Genomic DNA, 24,815 nt, shown 5'->3' with positions numbered 1-24,815 from the left:
CCACTCTCTAATATTGCAGACACTGAGAGGTGGGATTTGTTGTGGTCTCTTGACTCCCACTGTCCAGATGTAGCAGAGCGGAGCTTGTTACCCATGTGACTGTGCTCCCGACAAATTCAGCTCTGCTACGTCTGCATTTATCAACAGCTTGTAACAGAAGCGGAGGCGTAATCTTAGGCCTGAAAGGTCAGATGTAGCAGAGCCATGTTTGTCAGTATTGATGCAATCGGCTCCTTGACATACTCAGCTCTGCTACATCTGCGTCCAGAGCGCGGCATCCGATACAACTGACTACTTCTGAGTCGTCCGCAGCCCTCGTTATGTATTCACTGCTGATCGCCTGCTGGATCAATGTGTGATCATGGCACAGCGCAGCCTGGCATTCTGTGCACCGGTCCTGCCCCCGTCCAGTGCCCCCGTCATCACCTCAGCATTACAGTGGGGTCCTCCCGGGAGCCGCAGGTTCTGCAGCCTGGCATTCTGTAAATGGGTCCTCCCCCCATCAAATGTCCCCCCGTCCGACTCCCCCCCCCCCCCCCGTCCAATGTTCCCCCGTACGACACTACCCCCCCCCGTCATCACCTCAGCGTAACAGTGGGGTCCTGGCTCCCTGGTGCCGTAGGTTCTGCAGCCTGGCATTCTGTGCACCGGTTCTCCCCCCATTCAGCACCCCCCGTCATCACCTCAGCATTACAGTGGGATCCAGTCCCCCTGGTGCCGCAGGTTCTGCAGCTTGGCATTCTGTGCACCGGTTCTCCCCCCGTTCAGCGCCCCCTGTCATCACCTCAGCATTACAGTGGGGTCCTGGCTCTCTGGTGCCGTAGGTTCTGCAGGCTGTCATTCTGTGTGCCGGTCCTCCCCCTGTCCAGCGCCCCCTGTCATCACCTCAGCATTACAGTGGGGTCCTGGCTCCCTGGTGCCGTAGGTTCTGCAGGCTGTCATTCTGTGTGCCGGTCCTCCCCCTGTCCAGCGCCCCCTGTCATCACCTCAGCATTACAGTGGGGTCCTGGCTCCCGGGTGCCGTAGGTTCTGCAGGCTGTCATTCTGTGTGCCGGTCCTCCCCCTGTCCAGCGCCCCCTGTCATCACCTCAGCATTACAGTGGGGTCCTGGCTCCCGGGTGCCGCAGGTTCTGCAGGCTGGCATTCTGTGCACCGGTCCTCCCCCTGTCCAGCGCCCCCTGTAATCACCTCAGCATTACATTGGGATCCAGTCCCCCTGGTGCCGCAGGTTCTGCAGGCTGGCATTCTGTGCACCGGTCCTCCCCCTGTCCAGCGCCCCCTGTCATCACCTCAGCATTACAGTGGGGTTCTGGCTCCCGGGTGCCGCAGGTTCTGCAGGCTGGCATTCTGTGCGCCGATCCTCCCCCTGTCCAGCGCCCCCTGTCATCACCTCAGCATTACAGTGGGGTTCTGGCTCCCGGGTGCCGCAGGTTCTGCAGGCTGGCATTCTGTACGCCGGTCCTCCCCCTGTCCAGTGCCCCCTGTCATCACCTCAGCATTACAGTGGGGTTCTGGCTCCCGGGTGCTGCAGGTTCTGCAGGCTGGCATTCTGTGCGCCGGTCCTCCCCCTGTCCAGCGCCCCCTGTCATCACCTCAGCATTACAGTGGGGTCCTGGCTCCCGGGTGCTGCAGGTTCTGCAGCTCACTCACTGCAGGGACATTTATCTTGCCTCCTGCAGCTCGCTGATGAGCTCAGCACTGACCAGGAGCGCAGCTGTGCAGGGGAGGTGCGCACATTGCTGACTGGATGGCACTGCAGGGGTTATTGAGACGCTGCCCTAGTGTCCGGCTCTGCAGGATCATTTGTGCCAGTTTCTTCCATGGAGCAATAAAGGAGCCGTAGAAGACGAGACTGCTGCATTCTCCTGCCATATACAAATCTAATAATCCCCTCCCAGGTGTCGGCAAAACCACCAGGAAAGGAAATAGTGACCAACAATATATAACAATGTATACTATTAAAAACAAATCTAGCAATAATTCGTAGAAGACAGAGATATTCCCTTTTTAGCAGCAACACAGGTATAAGTGACAGTGCAGAAGAGACCAATTAATGTAAACTACATAAATAATCAGAAATAGCAACAGTATATAGCGCTCAAAGATGTAGCAATTGCACAGTCTGCAGTGGGATATTAGGGTAATATAAAACTAGTATACAACTATGAAGTGTGCAAAAATAAATCCCCAAATGATCCCAAACAGTATAAAATATAGCAACCACATGGCCTACTAAGCAGAATCTTAATATAGACCAGAATAGACAATGGCACATCAAAGATCCAAGTCATTTACCTTTATGAATGGTCTTTCCCTGAGGAAGTCACTAGCAGATGAAACGTGCGTCGGGGTCAGCAGCATGCAGGATATACTAACCATTCATAAAGGTAAATGATCATTTATGGTAATTTATATTACCCTAATCTTTGTGGGTTATTTCAACTTATCAGTAACAACAAATATAAATCTAATCCTAGAAATAAACGTTCCTCAAATGCAGTTGAATACTAAATTGTAACTTAATTGTCCTTAGGAGTATGAGAATGTCTTCCCATGCAATGCCTTACCCCGGATTAGCAGGTTACTCTGTAGGATTGGCATGAGAATGGCCGGTATAACCAATAATGCTCAGGTCAGATTAGATGTTGTGATTACGTAGTTGACATAATTAGAATACCTTAAGTGTGTGTGGATAGTCAGGGTTACCGCAGTCACTCGCACACTGGGAAATTACTATGAGAAATTGAATTGAGAATGACCTGTGTAATTTGGTCAAAAGTTCTGAATATGTAATCTGCTGCAGCTTTTACCATCAGCCTTCACAAATAAAGTATCATTATTATGAAAACACTGTTTATCTGGGAGGTGTGAGAACAGTTATGGTTAATCTGGTCATTCTCACTTTGTAGAAATAGTATGAGAATGACCTGTGTTGCTACTTCTCATGCCCTAAGACTTAGTAGGAGAATGATGTGTGTTTCTACTTATCATTCCCTTATAATTTAGTATGATTATGATCTGTGTTGCTACATATTATGCCCTAAGAATTAGTATGAGAATGACCTGTGTTGCTACATTTCATTCCCTAAGGATTAGTATGAGAATAATCTGTGTTGCTACTTATCATGTCCTAAGGATTAGTATGAGAATGACCTGTGTTGCTACCTATCATGCTTTAAAAATTAGTATGAGAATGATGTGTGTTGCTACTTATCATTCCCTTATAATTTAGTATGAGAATGATCTGTGTTGCTACTTATCATGCCCTAAGAATAAGTATGAGAATGAACTGTCTTGCTACTTATCATGCTTTAAGAATTAGTATGAGAATGACCTGTGTTGCTACTTATCAAGCCCTAACAATTAGTATGAGAATGATGTGTGTTGCTACTTATCATTCCCTTATAATTTAGTATGAGAATGATCTGTGTTGCTACTTATCATGTGCTAAGAATTAGTATGAGAATGACCTGTGTTGCTACTAATCATACCCTAAGAATTAGTATGAGAATGATCTGTGTTGCTTCATATCATGCCCTAAGGATTAGTATGAGAATGACCCTAGGTACTACATATTATGCCCTAAGAATTAGTATGAGAATGACCTCTGTTGCTACATATCATTCCCTAAGGATTAGTATGAGAATGACCTGTGTTGCTACTTATCATGCTTTAAAAATTAGTATGAGAATGTATGTTGCTACTTATCATTCCCTTATAATTTAGTATGAGAATGATCTGTGTTGCTACTTATCATGTGCTAAGAATTTAGTATGAGAATGGCCTGTGTTGCTACTTATAATTCCCTTATAATTTAGTATGAGAATGATCTGTGTTGCTACTTATCATGTGCTAAGAATTTAGTATGAGAATGGCCTGTGTTGCTACTTATCATGCCATAAGAATTAGTATGAGAATGACCCGTGGTACTACATATCATGCCCTAAGAATTAGTATGAGAATGACCTGTGTTGCTACTTATCATGTGCTAAGAATTTAGTATGAGAATGACCTGTGTTGCAACATATCATGCCCTAAGAATTAGTATGAGAATGACCTGTGTTGCTACATATCATGCCCTAAGAATTAGTATGAGAATGACCTGTGTTGCTACATATCATGCCCTAAGAATTAGTATGAGAATGACCTGTGTTGCCACTTATCATGCTTTAGTGAAATTATCAGGTTATTGCTTTACATGTTATCACGTCAAAGTATCATTGTTTTGTTCTGTTTGCTTGGATGATGTGAAAAAAGAGAGTTGCTTGATTCATTCCAATAGAATTAGTGTGAGAATGACCAGTGTAACTAACCCCTATACCCTGGAGAGATGATCCAGCCATTACTGTACAAAATAAAGTATCACTATTATGTAATTGTCATTCACTCTCTGCCCAATAGATCTGAGAATAGTCATGGTTACTCTGGTCATTCTCACACTGTGGAATTTGCATGTGAATGACCTGTGATGCTTTTCCCCATACAGTAATGGGAATATTTAGTTATATGATGATAATGTAATTGCTTTGTTTCAGGGTTGCTTCGGTCATTCTCATAAAAATTCATAAAATTGACTAGTATAACTTGTCCCGTTCACTAATTAGATGAACTGGTTATTACTACACAGCTATTTTTTTTTTTTTTTTTTTTTTAAAGGATAATTATTTAATAGCCAAGTTCTGAATCTATGAGGGGTGGGAGAATAATTAGGGAGTTACTCTTATAACTTTCACACTGTGGGATTAGTATGAGCACAATCGGTGTAACTCGGTCCTATTCTTGTAATTAGCGATCGAGTTATCACTATAAACAATTAAAATGTAAAGATTTTTTATGAACTGCCAATCTGGGTGTGAGAATTGTCAGGATTTCTCCCGTCATTCTCACACTGTGTAATTAGGATGAGAATGACCTGTTTAACGAATATCTATTACTTACATAAGTGACATGGCTATTACTGTTAAATAAGTGTTCTGTAATTGATAGATTGTGTTTGTGTGGGGGTGTGAGAATGGTCAGGGTCACTCCGGTCACTATACAATGAGATGAGAATGACCTGTGTATCCAGTCACATTCTCTAATTAGATGATATCGCACTAGCTTTAAGGCATATTTCGTAAAACCATCGTAATTAGGTAATGATCTAGCTCTTTCTTTAAAGCTCCTTTCATAAAACTATCATAATTCTATCATTGCCATACTCATTCTCTTTTTGCCCGAGGTGTGAGAATAGTCAGGGTTACTCAGGTCATTCTCACACTCTGGAATTATTACTCGCTTCAATTAAGTGACTTCGGTATTGAGATACAATTCAGAAAATAAAAGAACATATTTTATATGTTGCGACTTCCTAGAAGGTGTGAGAATAGTTATTTTGGTCATTCTCACAGTGAGGAAGTTAATATGAGAATGACCATGTAACCAGTATCATGGTTATCACTTTACAGCTTATTTCATAAAGTGACTAGTGTTGAGCAGACCCGGATCGGCAAAATCCGGATCCACATGGTTTGAGCGACAGATCCGAGTGCGACCCAGACGCGGGATTCCGGGTGCACGATCCGGATCCGTTTTTTTTTTTTTCTCTCGCTCTCTTTCTCTCTCTCTGTCTCTCTCTCTCTCTATCTATCTCTCTCTATCTCTATCTCTCTCTATCTCTCTCTCTATCTCTCCCTCTATCTCTCTCTATCTCTCCCTCTATCTCTCCCTATCTCTATCTCTATCTCTCTCTCTATCTCTCTCTCTTTCTCTCTCTCTCGCTATCTCTCTCTCTCTCTTTCTCTCCCTCTATCTCTCTCCCTCTCTATCTCTCTCTCTCTCTTTCTCTCCCTCTATCTCTCTCCCTCTCTATCTCTCTCTCTTTCTATCTCTATCTCTCTCCCTATCTCTCCCTATCTCTCCCTTTCTCTCCCTTTCTCTTTCTAGCTCTCTCTCTATCTCTCTCTTTATCTCTCTCTCTCTATCTCTCTCTCTCTATCTCTCTCTCTATCTCTCCCTATCTCTCCCTTTCTCTCTTTTTATCTATCTCTCTCTCTCTTCTCTCTATCTCTCTCTCTATCTCTCCCTATCTCTCCCTATCTCTCCCTATCTCTATCTCTCTCTCTCTCTCTCTCTCTATCTCTCCCTATCTCTCCCTTTCTCTCTCTATCTCTCTCTCTATCTCTCTATCTCTCTCTCTATCTCTCTCTCTATCTCTCCCTTTCTCTCTCTATCTCTCTCTCTCTATCTCTCCCTATCTCTCCCTTTCTCTCTCTATCTCTCTCTCTGTCTCTCTCTCTCTCTATCTCTCCCTCTATCTCTCCCTATCTCTCCCTTTCTCTCTCTATCTCTCTCTCTCTATCTCTCTTTCTATCTCTCTCTCTCTCGTCCCCGATTCCACTCCTCATTGACATATATGGTGTCAGATTCCGGATTGGATCCGGACTTCTTTATCAACCCGCCGCGAATCCTGCGGACCCGGATTATTCCCAGTCTGCTCAACTCTAAAAGTGACATAATATGTTATTGCCTGGAAAGTGTGAGAATAATCAGGAATACTCAGGTCATTCTCACGCTGTTTAATGAGAGTGACCGATGTGACTAGATTCCACTCTCTGACCCGGTGATCTAGATATTACTATGCAGCATCAGTCTTATGTAATTGCTGCTTTCTTTTTACCTGCAAAGTGTGAGAACAGCCGAGGTTACGTCCGTCATTCTCACACTGTGGAATTAGAATGCTAATGACTTATATAATCAATATTACTGCTCCAAATATCTGCCTGGCTCTTCTTATTTTATTAAAAGGGCTATGCTCAAGGTCTTTAATGATGTTTTTTTTTGTTTACTGCTCGTTGCCTAGATAGCCGGCCACCTCTGCAGTGTGTCAGCAGTGGCCTGTCTCCCGGGCAGAGAGCACAGCGCCTACAAGCTCTTTGAACTAGAGCTTGTAAATGCTGGTCAGGATGTTGGATGTGGCAAGCTTCATCACCTCTGTCTTCCTCTAAGTGCTTGAGGGAAAATTTGCCTCTGCTTAAACATTTAAGATGCCACAGTTCAGACCAGCTGTGCACGAACTGTCAATCAACCAGAAGCACACAGACCCCGTCAACACAGAAAGCCAGGAGGCAAGGGAGCAGTGATCTACTGAAGTAAGAAGATGAAAAACTATAAGTTTGGCACAGATTGTGCTGCCACACTGTCTCTCCTTGTGAGTTAGGCACAGATAGTGCTGACACAATTTTTTATCATTGTGAGGTTGGACCATTGTGAGGTAAGCACAGATAGTGCTGCCACCTTGTTTCTCCTTGTCAGTTTGGCGCAAATAGTGCTGCCACATTGTCTTTCTTTGTGAAGTTGGTACAGATTGTACTGCCACCTTGTCTCTGCTTGTGAGGTAGGCACAGATAGTGCTGTTACCTTGTCTGTTCATGTGTGGTTGGCACAGATTGTACTGCCACACTGTCTCTCTTTGTGAACTAGGCACAGATATTGCTGACACCTTTTCTTTCCTTGAGAGGTTGGCACAGATTGTATTGCCACATGGTTTCTGCTTGTGAGGTAGGCACAGATAGTGCTGTCACCTTGTCTGTTCATGTGTGCTTGGCACAGATTGTACTGCCACACTGTCTCTCCTTGTGAGCTAGGCACAGATAGTGCTGCTACCTTGTCTTTCTTTGTGACATTGGCACAGATTGTACTGCCACCGTGTTTCTGCTTGTGAGGTAGGCACGGATAGTGCTGTCACCTTGTTTCTTCATGTGTGGTTGGCACAGATTGTACTGCCACACTGTCTCTCCTTGTGAGCTAGGCACAGATAGTGCTGCTACCTTGTCTTTCTTTGTGACATTGGCACAGATTGTACTGCCACCGTGTTTCTGCTTGTGAGTTAGGCACAGATAGTGCTGCCACCTTTTCTTTCCTTGTGAGGTTGGCATAGATTGTATTTCCACACGATCTCTCCTTGTGAGGTTGCCATAGATCATACTGCCACACTGTCTCTCCTTGTGTGGTAGGCACAAATAGTACTGCCAATGTATTAATACTTGCAATGTAGTCCTAGCTAATGCTGCCAAACTGTCTCACCTTGTGAGGTAAGCATAAATAATGCTACCACCCTGTTTCTCCTTGTCAGGGAGGAGCAGATACTGCCTCCACACTGTCTTTCCTTGTAAGGTAGGCACAGATAGTGCTGCCATCCTGTCTTTTTGTGAGGTTGATGCAGGTTGTACTGCCACACTGTCTCGTTTTATGGGGTAGGCACAGATAGTGCTGCCATCCTGTCTTTCTTTGTGATTTTGGTGCAGGTTGTACTGCCACACTGTCTCGTTTTGTGAGGTAGGCACAGATAGTGCTGCCACCATGTCTCTCCTTTGTAAGTTAGGCATAGATAATACGGTTATGTACTGAAATAAGAAGATGCAAAATCCTATAATGAAAGTATTAGACTCACATAACTGTCGTGCTCTGATTTCCTGAGTGATGTGAGAACAGTCAGCACCACTCCGGTCATTCTCATACTATGGCTTAAGTAGGATAATAACCTGTGTAACATCTGTACATATTCTAATTAGATGATCTAGATATTCACAGCTGCAGCTGATACAATAAATCATCAGTATTTTGTAATTGTCACCCATGCTCTGTTTGACTGTGGGGTGGTGAGAATAACCCGGGTTTCTCTGGTCATTCTCATGCAGTGTAGAATTAGCATGAGAACAACCTGTACTGCAATTTGATGACCTATATAATATTACACAGTTTATACAATAAACACGTGAGAATAATCTATTTGTTATGCTCTGACTTCCTGGAAGGGTTGAGAATAGTAACGTTACGGTCATTCTCACTCTATTCACACCCAAGTCTTGAGAATGGTCTGGGACACATCTAAATGTCTTGTCGTCAGGAGGTAGTCATGGATGACCAACCTTGGACACATAGGCAATGAGAATAATGTATTTGTTATGCTCTGACTTCCTGGAAGTGTTGAGAATAGTAACGTTACGGTCATTCTCACTCTATTCTCACCCAAGTCTTGAGAATGGTCTGGGACACATCTAAATGTCTTGTGGTCAGGAGGTAGTCATGGATGACCAACCTAGGACACATAGGCAATGAGAATAATGTATTTGTTATGCTCTGACTTCCTGGAAGTGTTGAGAATAGTAACGTTACGGTCATTCTCACTCTATTCTCACCCAAGTCTTGAGAATGGTCTGGGACACATCTAAATGTCTTGTGGTCAGGAGGTAGTCATGGATGACCAACCTAGGACACATAGGCAATGAGAATAATGTATTTGTTACGCTCTGACTTCCTGGAAGTGTTGAGAATAGTAACGTTACAGTCATTCTCACTCTAGTCTCACCCAAGTCTTGAGAATGGTCTGGGACACATCTAAATGTCTTGTGATCAGGAGGTAGTCATGGATGACCAACCTAGGACACATAGGCAATGAGAATAATGTATTTGTTATGCTCTGACTTCCTGGAAGTGTTGAGAATAGTAACGTTACGGTCATTCTCACTCTATTCACACCCAAGTCTTGAGAATGGTCTGGGACACATCTAAATGTCTTGTCGTCAGGAGGTAGTCATGGATGACCAACCTTGGACACATAGGCAATGAGAATAATGTATTTGTTATGCTCTGACTTCCTGGAAGTGTTAAGAATAGTAACGTTACGGTCATTCTCACTCTATTCTCACCCAAGTCTTGAGAATGGTCTGGGACACATCTAAATGTCTTGTGATCAGGAGGTAGTCATGGATTAGCCATGACCAACCTAGGACACATAGGCAATGAGAATGATGACGTCCTCAGCCCCTTCACATTGTATGGCGCCCTCTACCTCCCACGTTGATCTGGCGGTATTATTTTATCTTGCTTATACAAGGAGCACTGTAGGGTGAGAAGGAATTTTCATTGTCTGGGAGCATCTTTCATGAAAGTGTGAGAACAATATTTAGCTTTGTTCACCACGTAGGGAGTCTCGGCGGCCTGACATTGAATAATGACCTGCTTCATGCCACGCCGTGCCACCGTGTCAAACCTTTCCACTTGTTCAGCTTACAAATTGCCAAGAACACCTTATTTAGGTGGAAAGAATGGGCGACATTAATCTTAATACGGGACTGGAGACCAGCGTGAGTGCTAGAATTAATTTATTAGCTGTCTTCAAGGTAGACTGAGCTTGCTCTGAGAAGGCGAAGGCCAATCATGATTTTGTTAAGATGCTCATTCCTCGGAAAATTACTTGGTTACATGTCCTTGGTCGGGGGTTTTGTTCTTTGCATATATTGTTTTATAGTTTAATGATGAAAGTTCTCTGGTATCAGGGTCAGAGCCGAGGCGCAGGATCCGAGCCGAGAAGGGGAGGTTTTATAAAATAATTCCTATAATGTTGTGTATTTGAGACTGTGGGTGTGGCTTAATGAAAGTGGGTGTGTCTTACAGGATTATATTGTATGCATGCCTGACCTCCTCCTGTAGCTTGATAGAGGTTTGTCTACCATGTAACCCTCCAAATATCATAGTGTGCTACAAAGCAACCCATAATATACCATCCAAAATGTTCTCTACTACTCATGGGTGATCACTACCATGCTCGATACTCGTAACTAGTGATGAGTGAGCACTACAATGCTAGGGTGCTCAGTACTCGTAACTAGCGATGAGCGGGCACTACCATGCTCGGGTACTCACCTCATTTGCTGCGTGGAGCTGACAGGAGCGGCGGTGTCTTCTGCTGCTCCGGTCACCTCCATGCAGCAGAGCTGGAAGCGACGCTGGAGGTCCGTGGATTACGCCGGACATGGAGGGCTTTTTGGGGCTTATTAAATTGGTTACGAGGGAATTATTTTGTGTTTTTTATTTCTAATAAATTATTTTTTCAGGTGTGTGTGTTTATTTACTGTAATTTACAGATTAATCATGGAGGGTGTCTCATAGACGCCTGACATGATTAATCTAGGATTTAGTGGCAGCTATGGGCTGCCAATAACTCCTTATTACCCCGATTTGCCAACGCACCAAGGCAAATCGGGAAGAGCCGGGTACAGTCCCAGAACTGTCGCATATAATGTATGCGGCAATTCTGGGCGGCTGCTGACTGATATTGTTAGGCTGGGGGGCTCCCCATAACGTGGGGCTCCCCATCCTGAGAATACCAGCCTTCAGCCGTATGGCTTTATCTGGCTGGTATTAAAATTGGGGGGACCGCACACCGGTTTCTTTAATTATTTAATTATTTATTTCACTGCACAGTATAGACCCGCCCACCGGCTGCTGTGATTGGGTGCAGTGAGACACCTGTCACTCAGCGTGGGGGCGTGTCTCACTGCAACCAATCATATGCGCCTGTGGGCGAGGAAAGCAGGGAATACGAGATGGCTGTGTCCAGAGCACAGTGCGCCCGTCGATATAAAGGCTCGGTCATGCTGTGCGGGCCGGCCAATCACTGCAATTCCACAACTAACAGGGCTGTGGCATTGCAGTGGTCTGCCAGCCAATCCCTGCATGAGAGCTGGCTCTCAAAAGAGCGCCAACATGCAAAGATGAAGACCACGAGTACAGCACGAGTATCGCGAAATTACTCGGTACCCGCCGAGTAGCCCGAGTACAGTGATACTCGTGCGAGTACCGAGTAGTGACAAGTGTACTCGCTCATCACTAGTAACTAGTGATGAGCGGGCACTACCATGCTCGGGTGCTCAGTACTCGTAACTAGTGATGAGCGGGCCCTACCATGCTCGGGTGCTCGATACTTGTAATTATTGATGAGTGGGCACTACCATGCTCGGGTGCTCAGTACTGGTAACTAGTGATGAGCGGGCACTACCATGCTCGGGTGCCCAGTACTCGTAACTAGTAATGAGCGGGCACTACCATGCTCGTGTGCTCAGTACTGGTAACTAGTGATGAGTGAGCACTACCATGCTCAGGTGCTCAGTACTGGTAACTAGTGATGAGCGAGCACTACCATGCTCGGGTGCTCAGTACTGGTAACTAGTGATGAGCGAGCACTACCATGCTCGGGTGCTCAGTACTGGTAACTAGTGATGAGCGGGCACTACCATGCTCGGGTGCTCAGTACTGGTAACTAGTGATGAGTGGGCACTACCATGCTCAGGTGCTCAGTACTGGTAACTAGTGATGAGCGGGCACTACCATGCTCGGGTGCTCAGTACTGGTAACTAGTGATGAGCGGGCACTACCATGCTCGGGTGCTCAGTACTGGTAACTAGTGATGAGCGGGCACTACCATACTCAGGTGCTCAGTACTGGTAACTAGTGATGAGCGGGCACTACCATGCTCGGGTGCTCTGTACTCGTAACTAGTGATGAGTGAGCACTACCATGCTCGGGTGCTCAGTACTGGTAACTAGTGATGAGCGGGCCCTACCATGCTCGGGTGCTCAGTACTGGTAACTAGTGATGAGCGGACACTACCATGCTCGGGTGCTCAGTACTGGTAACTAGTGATGAGCGGGCACTACCATGCTCGGGTGCTCAGTACTGGTAACTAGTGATGAGCGGGCCCTACCATGCTCGGGTGCTCAGTACTGGTAACTAGTGATGAGCGGACACTACCATGCTCGGGTGCTCGATACTTGTAATTATTGATGAGTGAGCACTACCATGCTCGGGTGCTCGATACTTGTAATTATTGATGAGTGAGCACTACCATGCTCGGGTGCTCAGTACTGGTAACTAGTGATGAGCGGGCACTACCATGCTCGGGTGCTCGATACTTGTAATTATTGATGAGTGAGCACTACCATGCTCGGGTGCTCAGTACTGGTAACTAGTGATGAGCGGGCACTACCATGCTCGGGTGCTCAGTACTGGTAACTAGTGATGAGCGGGCACTACCATGCTCGGGTGCTCTGTACTCGTAACTAGTGATGAGTGAGCACTACCATGCTCGGGTGCTCAGTACTGGTAACTAGTGATGAGCGGCCACTACCATGCTCAGGTGCTCAGTACTTGTAACTAGTGATGAGCGGGCACTACCATGCTCAGGTGCTCAGTACTCGTAACTAGTGATGAGCGGGCACTACCATGCTCGGGTGCTCAGTACTGGTAACTAGTGATGAGCGGGCCCTACCATGCTCGGGTGCTCAGTACTCGTAACTAGTGATGAGCGGGCACTACCATGCTCAGGTGCTTAGTACTCGTAACTAGTGATGAACGGGCACTACCATGCTCGGGTGCTCAGTACTGGTAACTAGTGATGAGCGGGCACTACCATGCTCGGGTGCTCAGTACTGGTAACTAGTGATGAGCGGGCCCTACCATGCTCGGGTGCTCAGTACTCGTAACTAGTGATGAGCGGGCACTACCATGCTCAGGTGCTCAGTACTCGTAACTAGTGATGAGCGGGCACTACCATGCTCGGGTGCTCAGTACTGGTAACTAGTGATGAGCGGGCACTACCATGCTCGGGTGCTCAGTAATCGTAACTAGTGATGAGCGGGCACTACCATGCTCGGGTGCTCAGTAATCGTAACTAGTGATGAGCGGGCACTACCATGCTCAGGTGCTCAGTAATCGTAACTAGTGATGAGCGGGCACTACCATGCTCGGGTGCTCATTACTCGTAACTAGTGATGAGGGATCACAATATGTAAAGTTGACGTTTGTCATCAGCTGGTGGTAATTATTAGGTCCTCTGCAGGCAGAGGGGGGAGGCTCCTGCTGCAGCCGATTCTCTTACCTCCAGACATAGAATGATGAGGAGTAGGACAGAGAAGATTTCCTTACAGTATATTAATATATTTCTCAGTTGAAATTTTCTTATGTGATTAATAGAGATGTATATTTCTGTGGTATAGAAGCCCTCCATGTAGCCGGAGACGTCCACCGTCATGTCGGTGCAGGAGTTAATATGAGATCCGGCGCGGTGCAGAAATCCTGAGCGTCACAATGGCTTTCACTGCCCGGACATCTGTCACCGCGATATTGGCTTTGGCCCTGGAGCAGAAACAATTGACCGGGGTCAGCTGTCTGGGATCTCATTGGCATTCAGGCGGTAAAGTCTGGACTCTTGGCACAGCGCAGGAAAACCTTTCATCTCGGTGCCAGCGATTCTCACAGTAGACATTTTGCTGTCAGCCCGCATGAAGCAGAGATACATTGTGTTTTCGCAGTGTCTGCTGTGAGCGGGGTGAGGGCTCATCAAATGCTCACAACAGTTTACCTGCAAATAAAAGCGCCGCCAAGCTCACCGCGCTGACAGCGGCGACAAAACTAATGTTCTGCGGCTGCAAAATGCCGTTTGTTGGAGGTCAGATGAGAGCGGCCAAGGTTCTTCATCTACCGGGGCCCCGGACACTCCCGCACAATGGCCACAGATCTACGTCACATCGTTACTTTTTGTAATCTGTTACTTTGTGTCATGTAAAATGTGTCATTTAATTCCTGGAAACTGTCAACAAGCTGCTGTTACATTGTCTCGTTAGCCCCTGCATGCTGACAGTTTCCAGGTAGCAGGGGGGGTTTTATTTTAAAAAAAAATAAAATAAATGTGTATATGTATATCTATCTATATCTATGTAAAAAAAATATTTGCACCCCAAACAATAATACTTCTGGCAGAATTCTTCTCTGTTTGGCTTTGTATTAGCATTGTCGTTCTCACACTTTTGCTTGTTACACCATACTCTTCTCTGTGTTTTGCAGTTGCTGGCTGTCTCTGGAGGGAGGTCTCCTCTACGCATTCGTGGGCCCGGCTGCTGCTGTAGTTTTGGTATTTTTCTTGATGAATCCTCCTTTTATTGTTTGTTTTTCTTCTTTTCCAAGTCATTGAGCTACATGAGACTCAAGGCGCCCATGTAGTTAAGGTTAAAGAGGTTTTCCAGTTTCAGTAAACACTTGTGCCCTTCTCTATGTCTCCTCTAGCTCCTCCCTTCTCTGTGTCACCTCTAGCTCCTCCCTCCTCTGTCTATGTCTCCTTTAGCTCCTCCCTCATGTCTGTCTCCTCTAGCTCCTCCCTCCTCTGTGTCACCTCTAGCTCCTCCCTCCTCTGTCTATGTCTCCTTTAGCTCCTCACTCCTGTCTGTCTCCTCTAGCTCCTCCCTTCTCTGTGTCACCTCTAGCTCCTCCCTCCTCTGTCTTTCTCCTCTAGCTCCTCCCTCCTCTGTCTGTGTCACCTCTAGCTCCTCCCTCATGTCTGTGACTCCTCTAGCTCCTCCCTCCTGTCTGTCGCCTCTAACTCCTTGCTCTGTCTGTCTCACCTCTAGCTTCACCTTCCGCTGTCTGTGTCACCTCTAGCGCCTCCCTCCTGTCTGTCGCCTCTAACTCCTCCTTGCTCTGTCTGTCACCTCTAGCTTCACCTTCCGCGGTCTGTCTCCTCTAGCACCTCCTTCCTGTCTGTCACCTCTAGTTCCTCCCTCCTCTGTGTCACCTCTAGCTCCTCCTTTCTCTTTCTGTGTCTCTAGCTCCTCCCTCTTGTCTGTGTTGCCTCTAGCTCTTCTCTCCTCTGGCTGTGTCACCTCTAGCTCATTCCTCCTGTATGTGTCACCTCTAACTCCTCCCTCCTCTGTTTCTTCTTTAGCTCCTCCCTCCTCTGTCTGTGTCTCCTCTAGCGCCTCCTTCCTGTCACCTCTAGCTCCTCCCTCCTCTGTATGTGTCACATCTAGCTCCTCCCTCCTATGTGTGTCACCTCTAGCTCCTCCCTCCTCTGTGTCACCTCTAGCTCCTCCCTCCTCTGTCTGTGTCACCTCTAGCTCCTCCTTTCTCTGTGTCTCTAGCTCCTCCCTCTTGTCTGTGTTGCCTCTAGCTCCTCCCTCCTCTGGCTGTGTCACCTCTAGCTCATTCCTCCTGTATGTGTCACCTCTAACTCCTCCCTCCTCTGTGTCTTCTTTAGCTCCTCCCTCCTCTGTCTGTGTCTCCTCTAGCGCCTCCTTCCTGTCACCTCTAGCTCCTCCCTCCTCTGTATGTGTCACCTCTAGCTCCTCCCTCCTCTGTGTGTCACCTCTAGCTCCTCCCTCCTCTGTGTCACCTCTAGCTCCTCCCTCCTCTGTCTGTGTCACCTCTAGCTCCTCCTTTCTCTGTGTCTCTAGCTCCTCCCTCTTGTCTGTGTTGCCTCTAGCTCCTCCCTCCTCTGGCTGTGTCACCTCTAGCTCATTCCTCCTGTATGTGTCACCTCTAACTCCTCCCTCCTCTGTGTCTTCTCTAGCTCCTCCCTCCTCTGTCTGTGTCACCTCTAGGTCCTCCCTCCTGTATGTGTCACCTCTAGCTCCTCCCTCCTCTGTGTCACCTCTAGCTCCTCCCTCCTCTGTGTCACCTCTAGCTCCTCCCTCCTCTGTGTCACCTCTAGCTCCTCCCTCCTCTGTGTCACCTCTAGCTCCTCCCTCCTCTGTGTCACCTCTAGCTCCTCCCTCCTCTGTCTGTGTCACCTCTAGCTCCTCCCTCCTTCGTCTGTGTCACCTCTAGCTCCTCCCTCCTGTGTCACCTCTAGCTCCTCCCTCCTCTGTGTCACCTCTAGCTCCTCCCTCTTGTCTGTGTCACCTCTAGCTCCTCCCTTTTCTGTGTCACCTCTAGCTTCTCCCTCCTCTGTGTCTCATCTAGCTCTTCCCTCTTCTGTCTGGGTCACCTCTAGCTCCTCCTTCCTCTGTCTGTCTCTTCTAGCTCCTCCCCTTCTATGTCCTCATTATGTACTACTGACATTAGAAAAATATAGGCATTCCAGCTGTTGGCACCAGGATGAATCAATGAGTTTATGACCGTTACATAGGATAATTATACGATCAAAGTGTGTTGTAACCCGATTAATGAAATCAAGAATAAACTACATGACTTGAGCTTTGTGCGGATCCAGGTTCCACCTGAATTTGTCTTCCCCGTCCCACGATGAAAGTTGTTTCTTTGATAAGAACGTATCTTATGTATTTTTCCTCTTTTCAGGTCAACATGGTCATCGGGATTCTGGTGTTTAATAAACTTGTTTCAAAAGACGGCATAACGGACAAGAAGCTCAAGGAGCGGGCCGGGTAAGTCCATTGTCCGTGAGTCTTAGAGCAGAAGATATGAGCAATAACCAGATTGTGATCAGTGACAGCAGAACACGTTGCAGACATAAGCTGGAAACATCAAGTCTTGTAAGATACATTGTAGACCTTAACATTATGGATGAGTCATCATATTCCTACATAAGAATAGAAGCTCTCTTCAGCTTGTTGACTTTACCGTGTAGACTTGGACATAACCAGCAGAGGATGTGAGATTCAGTAACAGCGCTTCTGTGCGGCTGGAAGCGTAGAACAGTCTGAGGGGACAGATATCACTCTCTGCAGCTCCCGGCGGAGGGGCTGGACGCCATCTTTTCCTATAGACGGTGGTCGCCCATCTTTCTTTTAGCTCCTATTCATTGCAGCTATAATAAAGCAAATATTTCCTCTTACACCGAAATGGAAACATGGAGACAGTATAAAAAAATCTATATTACTGGACCATTTAATATAAAAGTATCTTCACTGACAAGACCGATATTCATTACACCACCGGGAAGCCATTCCTCCTTTATCCAACCCATCACTACAATTGCACAATATGGACTTTTCTTCCTTACAAGCATCTGGTTATTGATCATATTCTGTGTAAATGTTCTAGAATCCTTAGAAGTAACGATGTTTGCTACCTCCCATGATGATCCGAATTGTTTTACTGGTGTTGGAACACAGTTTGGACTCAAATGTTAAAGAAGCAGAAATTAACCGTATCGTTAGGGGACCTAATTCATATCAAAACCCTCGTATGAATCATCACAACAGAAGCATTTTGTGAAGAATTCACAACTGATTAGCATAACACTAGTTACAATACACCAGGGGCACAGTACGTAGACCGTAGGCCCTTAGTTTCTGAAATCCAATATATTCATGAATGGGTCTTCAAAGGGATTGCGCCATAAAGGCTGAGTTGACTTACTGAAAGGGTTTGGTTAGCCTTTTGATATAGATGACCTAACCGATAGGGTTTTTGGACCTCCACCAATCTGATATTGATGACCTAACTCAAAGATAGGTCATCAATATCATAAGGGCAGAAAACCCTTTTTAGGATCGATTATCCTGAAATATGTTTGCTCACATTTGGAAGACCAGTCCAATCTTGGGTGTCACTTGACCCCTCTAAAACTTACTGAAAAGGTTTACAAAGGAACATGATGACTTTCACCCTCCAGTGTCAGCCAATGTCGCATCAGGAAGTCCGAACAATCTGTAAATTGATCAGCTATTTGTTACGGTTGCTGTGGCACTGGAGACTATGTTCGGATTTCTTGCTACTGCACATGTGCAAGCGCTGGAGACTAAGTCCTATCTTGGAGCCATTGCACATGTGCGGGTGACATGATCGCTGACACGAGGTCACATGTCTCTGACACCTTCTATGCCGATTGGTCGCTGGTCATGTGCTTGTGACGCTTTGCTCGGTGATAGGCCAGCGTGACGTCATTGCTGTCATTCTGGCAGCGGATTGGCTCTGGTGTCCTCCATCTTGGATAAGGCACAGAGTCTATATAAGACCCTGACGCACGCCGCCCGGCGCTCAGTCCTCTTGGTTCATGCATGAGAGTAGACGCCCTGTGCACGTCCCTCTAGGCATCTCTCTGTATATGTTAGGTGAGCGCTACCGGCAGGGTAGCGTTCTTATACCTTACAGCTTCGGCTGCGGTCCGTATCCTTACCTCTTAGTGGATCGGACATAGGCAGGTGCCTGAGGCACATGGTCCGGCTGGGCCTTGTGATTCTACTCGTAGGTGGACGTTGCCGCTAGGGTAACGTTCCTTATACTGCGTCTGGCAGTTGTTCGTATCCTCGCACACTAGTGGAACGAACATAGGTAGGAGCTTTGTGCGGCTTATGCTGCTGTCCGTCTCTTTTGCACCACTAGAAGAGCGGACCTAGGCAGGTGCCATATCTAGTGGTTCGTGTCCTCGCACACTAGTGGAGCGAACGCAGGTAGGAGCTTTGTGCGGCTTACGCTGCTGTCCGTCTCCTGGCACCGCTAGAGGAACGGACCTAGGTAGGTGCCATTTCACACTCACTGCTTTTGTCTCTGTGACCATTAACAGAGACCATACCACACACCCTCCAAGTAAAGGAGGAATTGCCTTATTTACTAATTATATTCCTCTGTGAGTTTAACAGAGGTATTGCACTCTGCACTTGTGCTATTACTATTTACAGTGGCACACTTATATACCCCTTATCCTCTGCCATAGTCTGCAGCAGAGTCTTTGCACGGTGGACCCTGACTGTCTGATATTCCTTTGGGTTTTATTATCAGACAGCCCCCCGTAACACTATTACTATACTAACTTTTTTCCTTCACATTCGATGGGTTCTCTTTACCAGTCAAAATTTTTGAGAGGACACATTTGTATTTCTGAACCTTTTAGATTTCTAAGGTGTCTTAGATGGGTCCTCTCTACCGGTCAAAATTTTTGAGCGGGCACGTTTGTGTTTATGAACCTTTTAGATGTCTAAGGAGTCTTAGATGGGTCATCTCCACTGGTCAAATATTTTTAGAGTGCACGTTTGTATTTTTGAACCTTTTAGACTTCTAAGGAGTCTCAAGATGTCCCTTGAGATCTCTGTACCCTGTTGAGATTGCTTAACAACGAGTAAGAAGACAATGACCCTCAACTTGACCACTTGTATCTTTTGGGTGACCAACTCATCACACAGTTCTGTCGTACATTCAAACAACCAACCCCTTCAGTACACTAACTTGTCTCTCTAATCATCAATGTATCTTCCCATGCTCTGAAGGCTCACCAAAGAGATGGAACAGACCCTGTAAAAGGTCAAGTTAATAAGTTCTCTGCCACTTTAAGGTCTACAGGACTACTTAAACCATTATTGAAGTTTCTTTAGAACCAGTTTCTCTAGATTGTTCAGAGATCTTTATATATGGCACATTTTGGGTTAAATGAGTTGTTCAGCCTTAGTAAAACGTGACTACTTTATTCCGGCAATAGCGCCACATCTGTCTATTCAGTATGTCTGGTACTGCGACGCAACTCCGTTGAGTGAGTTTCGACCAGTGGCCATGAGCTGAAGTCATGTAGTCATCTGAGAAACCCTTTTTAAATGCAAAGTAGAGTTCAATCACGTGGAGGAAACCACATAGTCTACTGAATGTCCATGATGGAAACCATGGATTATTTTCTTATAGGTTAGTTATGAGGAACATTTTTAGAATTTTTTTTTGATGTTTGTGTCATGTTCTTCTTCCACAACATGATTATTATTTCAGTCTGCCTTACCATAGCGAAGCAAAATTTTCTGAAGGACTCCGAAAGGTCAAAGCGAGTGAAATGACCCATCGTAATGGAGCAATAATAGTCGAGAACAACAGCTTACGTATTTATCTAGTAGATGTTTACCCAGCCTGGAAGAAATAATCGGGAATAAAAAATAACTCAAGAAAATGTCAAAACCTTTGTGTTCATATCATCACTGGACATAAATAAACACCCAAAGAGGGACTTAAGTGATGATGTGGCCTCGCGTTCTAGGCTCTCCATCATTCACCGAAGAGGTTGTGCGTAGATCAGCGCTCACAGAAACATGTTGTGTTTGAGATCTTAAGGTCTACCATTGATTTACCCATTAGGATTTATAAATACTCGGCTCTTATTTGCCCGGTTCTCTGAGAAGTCAGATGACGGAACTCGGTTCTTAGAATTAACTTTAATGCAATGAAATGTTCAAAACATCTTTGTTTTCATAACAAAACTGTGGATCTGAAGGAGCTTAATCCCTGTAGATGTCTTCAAAAATTTCACATGAAATCTTTTAAATGGCTGAAAATCCAGATGGAATAAAGGTTACAGATTTGTTATTTATCTTTTTAAATCTAAACCGCAAAATTTCAATTAATAAGCCCAAATATTTTTGGATCCAGTAATTACAGATCAGCAAATATTTTAATTCTGAAATTTTATTTTTTGAAATTTACAAAAAGTTTAATTTCTTTTTTAATTTTACGAAATATAATTTTCTCCAGAATACATTATTTTACTGAACCATAGAAGGCCGAGCAAACGGTTAAAGGAAATTATAAAGTTATAACTCACTGTTCAGTTCTCTGTGCTTCTTCTAGTCCCCTTCCTCTATCGAACGCATTCTCTTCAGCCTCTTCACTTGAGGCCATAGCTGGACCTCTGACGTCATTGTGCACTGGGCAGTTGTGGCACCTGTTGTGACGTCACGATTTTACAATCAAGTATCGGCATGGCGCACAGTGATGTCAGATGTCTAGTCAAGTCATCAGTCATGGCCTGGAATGAAGAGTCTGAAGACGCTATATGCAACGAGGGATAGAGAAGATAAAGGGTACCTTACACGCTGCGATCTCGCTAGTGATCGTACCCGCCCTTGTCAGTTGAGTGACATGGGCAAATCGCTGCCCATGGCGCACAACCTCGTGTACACCCGTCACACGGACTTACCTTCCCTGCGACGTCGCTCTGGCCTTCGAACTGCCTCCTTTCTAAGGGGGCAGTTCGTGCGGCGTCACAGTGATGTCATATGGCAGGCGTCCAATAGGAGCGGAGGGGTGGAGATGAGTGGGACGTAACATCCCGCCTACCTCCTTCCTTCCGCATTGCCGGTGGAGGCAGGTAAGGTGATGTTCGTCGCTCCTGTGGTGTCACACACAGCGATGTGTGGTGCTGCAGGAACGAGGAACAACATCGCTATTAAGCAGAGAATGATTTTTGGTTCCAGGACGACCTCTCCACGGCAAACGATTTTGACCGCTTTTGCGATCGTTTAAGGTCGCTCGTACTTGTCACACGCTGCGATATCGTTAATGACGCTGGATGTGCGTCACAAACACCATGACCCCGACGATAATTCACTAACGATATCGCAGTGTGTAAAGTACCCTTAAGACATACGGACAACCAGGTGATCGTTGGGGTTCCAATTTTTTCCCATTTCCTGTAGAGACCTCAGAGGAGAATAAGAAACATTCATCTCTCATCAACATTCCACTTTGTTTACCATTCGACTTCCCCTGTAAAATTCACTGGATTCCATCAACTCTACTCATCACTCTTCAAACAAAACACAAAAACACAACAACAGCCACACCCTTCTTCAAACGCAACTTTGTATAAAGTTTTGTTAACTGCTGAAAGAGCTATAGTGGTTTAATGTTTCGATCTCTTCAAACCCAATGACAAACAGTTTTAGGCTTAATTCCTTTATATAATCAAAAATCTGGAAATAGATTCTGGGCTTTTTTAAACCTTAAAAAATCAAATGCTTTTTGAATCCATGCCCCTTTATTTTTCATGTTGCATTGACAGCTGGTCGAACTATGTTGCGTTCTTGTATAAGACTCTTCAAACCTAATAAGTTTAGACAAATAATCCTCAATCCATTAAGTGGTTGACTAAGCTGGAAGGTCCAGGGTTATCTGATTTTTTTTGGAAGCTTCAAACCCAACATACCAAACACATTTTAGGTACAATACGTCACATTCCTTCATGTCACATGGACACATAGAAAAACTGTGATCTTTCCTTTAAACCTAAAAATCCAAAATATTTTGACCCCCTTAGACTGGTTTCAAACATTCATGTTTTACAGGCCAAGCATGAACCATAATATATGAATGAGCCATTGGTATCCTACCCCAAACGCAACAGATGCATAGGGACTTATAAGGCAGGCCTGGGGTTATCTGATTTTTTGGACTCTTCAAACCCAACATACCAAATGATTTTTAGGTACAATACGCCTTATTCCGTCAGGTCACATGGACACGTAGAAAAACTGTGATCTTTCGTTTAGAACGTTTCACAACTAAAAATCCTAAATATTTTGACCCCCCCTCCCTTAGACCGGTTTCAAACATTCCTGTTTTACAGTCCGAGTATAAGCCAGAATATATGGATCAGTTACTGGTATCCTGCTCCAAACTCAAGGCGATTTCGGGTCATACAACTCATACTCAACTGTGAAACATAGATGTGCGTTTTTCATGTTGTATTTAGAAATGGTAGGCATGTGTTAGTCTCATGTATAGGTAGGTCTCTGGAAGCTCAAAAACTTTTAGGACCAGTCCTCCTCAATCCATTACATCCTATTAACATCTGTTAGGATCATGTCTAGGTTTCGAGAGAAAATCACCATCAATCAGGGAGGTCACCGGTTTGCTAGACTTCATCTACCGAAGATTGTCAAACTTTATAATCGAAACAATAAATATGTAGGATTTGGTCAAGGTCTGACCAGATATAACATTAGATCCACTAGGAAAACATTTCTAAAATTAAATTTCAAAAATAGTTTACAAACACCAAATTGAACTTTTATTAGTAATTTATAAAAATGATCTCTGTCCATAAGCTTTACAGTTCTTGCCTGGACTTGTTATATAAATTTATTTTTAGTAATGTTTTCATTAACATTTTTTAAGTGATTATTTTGGAATACCATGGGAAATTTAGGAAAAAAATATTTCTTACTCAAATATAACAAAACAAAAACTAATTTTCTGCCCATATTTTAGAGTCTAGAAAGTTTTGACTTTTTCTGCAATACCTTTAATTATTGTAAAACTATCGATTCACCATTTTACCATTTCACCCCCTCATAAATATGTAACATTTAAAAAAAATAATTTGAATTTCAGATTATGTTCCGAGCTCAAAATCCAAACTGTTTTCCAACCAGTGGCGGTCAACTCTGTAATTAACCTGGTATTTCTTAGTCGTTGAGCATAGAATGTTAAGTAGATGTTTTGTAGATAAGATTACAAGGAATATTGTGCATCCGGTGCTCCACGTCTACAAGGGACCAGCAATGGACAAACCCAAAAAATGTAAAATGGAGTGAACAATGTTACTTTTGACTTTTCATTCTATTAGTTATGGTTCTCCACAGTCACTTTTTAGGATGAGTCATAAATTTAACAAAAATATTTCCACCAATATTGTGCACATCATATTTTTGAAACAATGTCCTACCGGTTGTTGCTGGTTTCCTGTTATCGTGTTGCACTCCAATAAACCGGTAGACTTTCACAATACATAATGTCATTGCTGTGCTTAGATTCCCCGGTGCATTTGCCAAATGGTACCATTGTGTCCTCAGTTAACCTCTTCACTCCTGAGAGCCTCCTTTTTGACACTGTGAGAACTTCCAAGGGACAAGTGCGTTGAAGATGTTATTATTCGGCAGTGCCCTCACTTACTTACCGAGCCTCATTAAAGTGTCTTTGTGTTCGTAAATTCACATGTTCTTGTGAGAGGAGGACTCTTAAAGTTCACAAGTACTTTATATTCAGTCGTAGTCCACATTCCTCAACTACTTCATTTAGTTTATTAAAGAAAGCCTTTAATTAAAAGTTAAGCTGTTCTTAAGACATAAAAAGAAGCATTGTCCGTTGAGAATCCGGAGAGGTGCAGTTGCTGTTTGGTCCATTCTGTAGAATAGGCTAATGACTCAGGGGTGAAGGGGTGAACGGAGCATGGGGCACCTGTTTTGTTTTGTGTTTTTCAATGCACTGAATTTAAAGCAAGATCCACTTTGTGTATGATATGTTTAATATAGAAGAGACCGAACGTCAACTGTATGAGTCAAGTTGAGTATATTGAGTTCGGGGATTGATACTTTAAGTTCTTGTTCTGTGTGGAGGAAAAGACGTGTAAAAGGTGTTATTAGTGTCATTTTCTATTACCATGAGTGGCCATTTTATGAGAAATTTGCAACTGAGTCCAGGATCAGTCTTTACATGCCCTCCTCTTTTTCTCACAAACTTGTATTGATCTGATCTCTGTTCAAGGGTCATGTTACCTTAAATGTTGG

At 44.8% G+C, this 24,815-nt stretch overlaps 1 protein-coding gene across 4 annotated transcripts in view; it reads left to right on the top strand.

Moving 5' to 3' along the window:
* Window positions 1-24,815, top strand: part of ADGRB1 (adhesion G protein-coupled receptor B1) — a 719,771-nt gene that overhangs the window by 634,091 nt on the left and 60,865 nt on the right. For all 4 annotated transcript variants that reach the window (XM_075352815.1, XM_075352814.1, XM_075352813.1 and 1 more), the window contains exons 23-24: window positions 14,665-14,731; window positions 16,891-16,976. In XM_075352815.1, the coding sequence (XP_075208930.1) occupies window positions 14,665-14,731; window positions 16,891-16,976 (153 nt within the window). The remainder of the gene's footprint in view (window positions 1-14,664; window positions 14,732-16,890; window positions 16,977-24,815) is intronic.

The sequence above is a fragment of the Anomaloglossus baeobatrachus genome, chromosome 6 (genome assembly GCF_048569485.1).
Source record: "Anomaloglossus baeobatrachus isolate aAnoBae1 chromosome 6, aAnoBae1.hap1, whole genome shotgun sequence".
Taxonomy (NCBI): domain Eukaryota; kingdom Metazoa; phylum Chordata; class Amphibia; order Anura; family Aromobatidae; genus Anomaloglossus; species Anomaloglossus baeobatrachus.
Note: the sequence above shows the minus strand (reverse complement) of the source record. Positions and strands in the feature narration are given on the sequence as shown.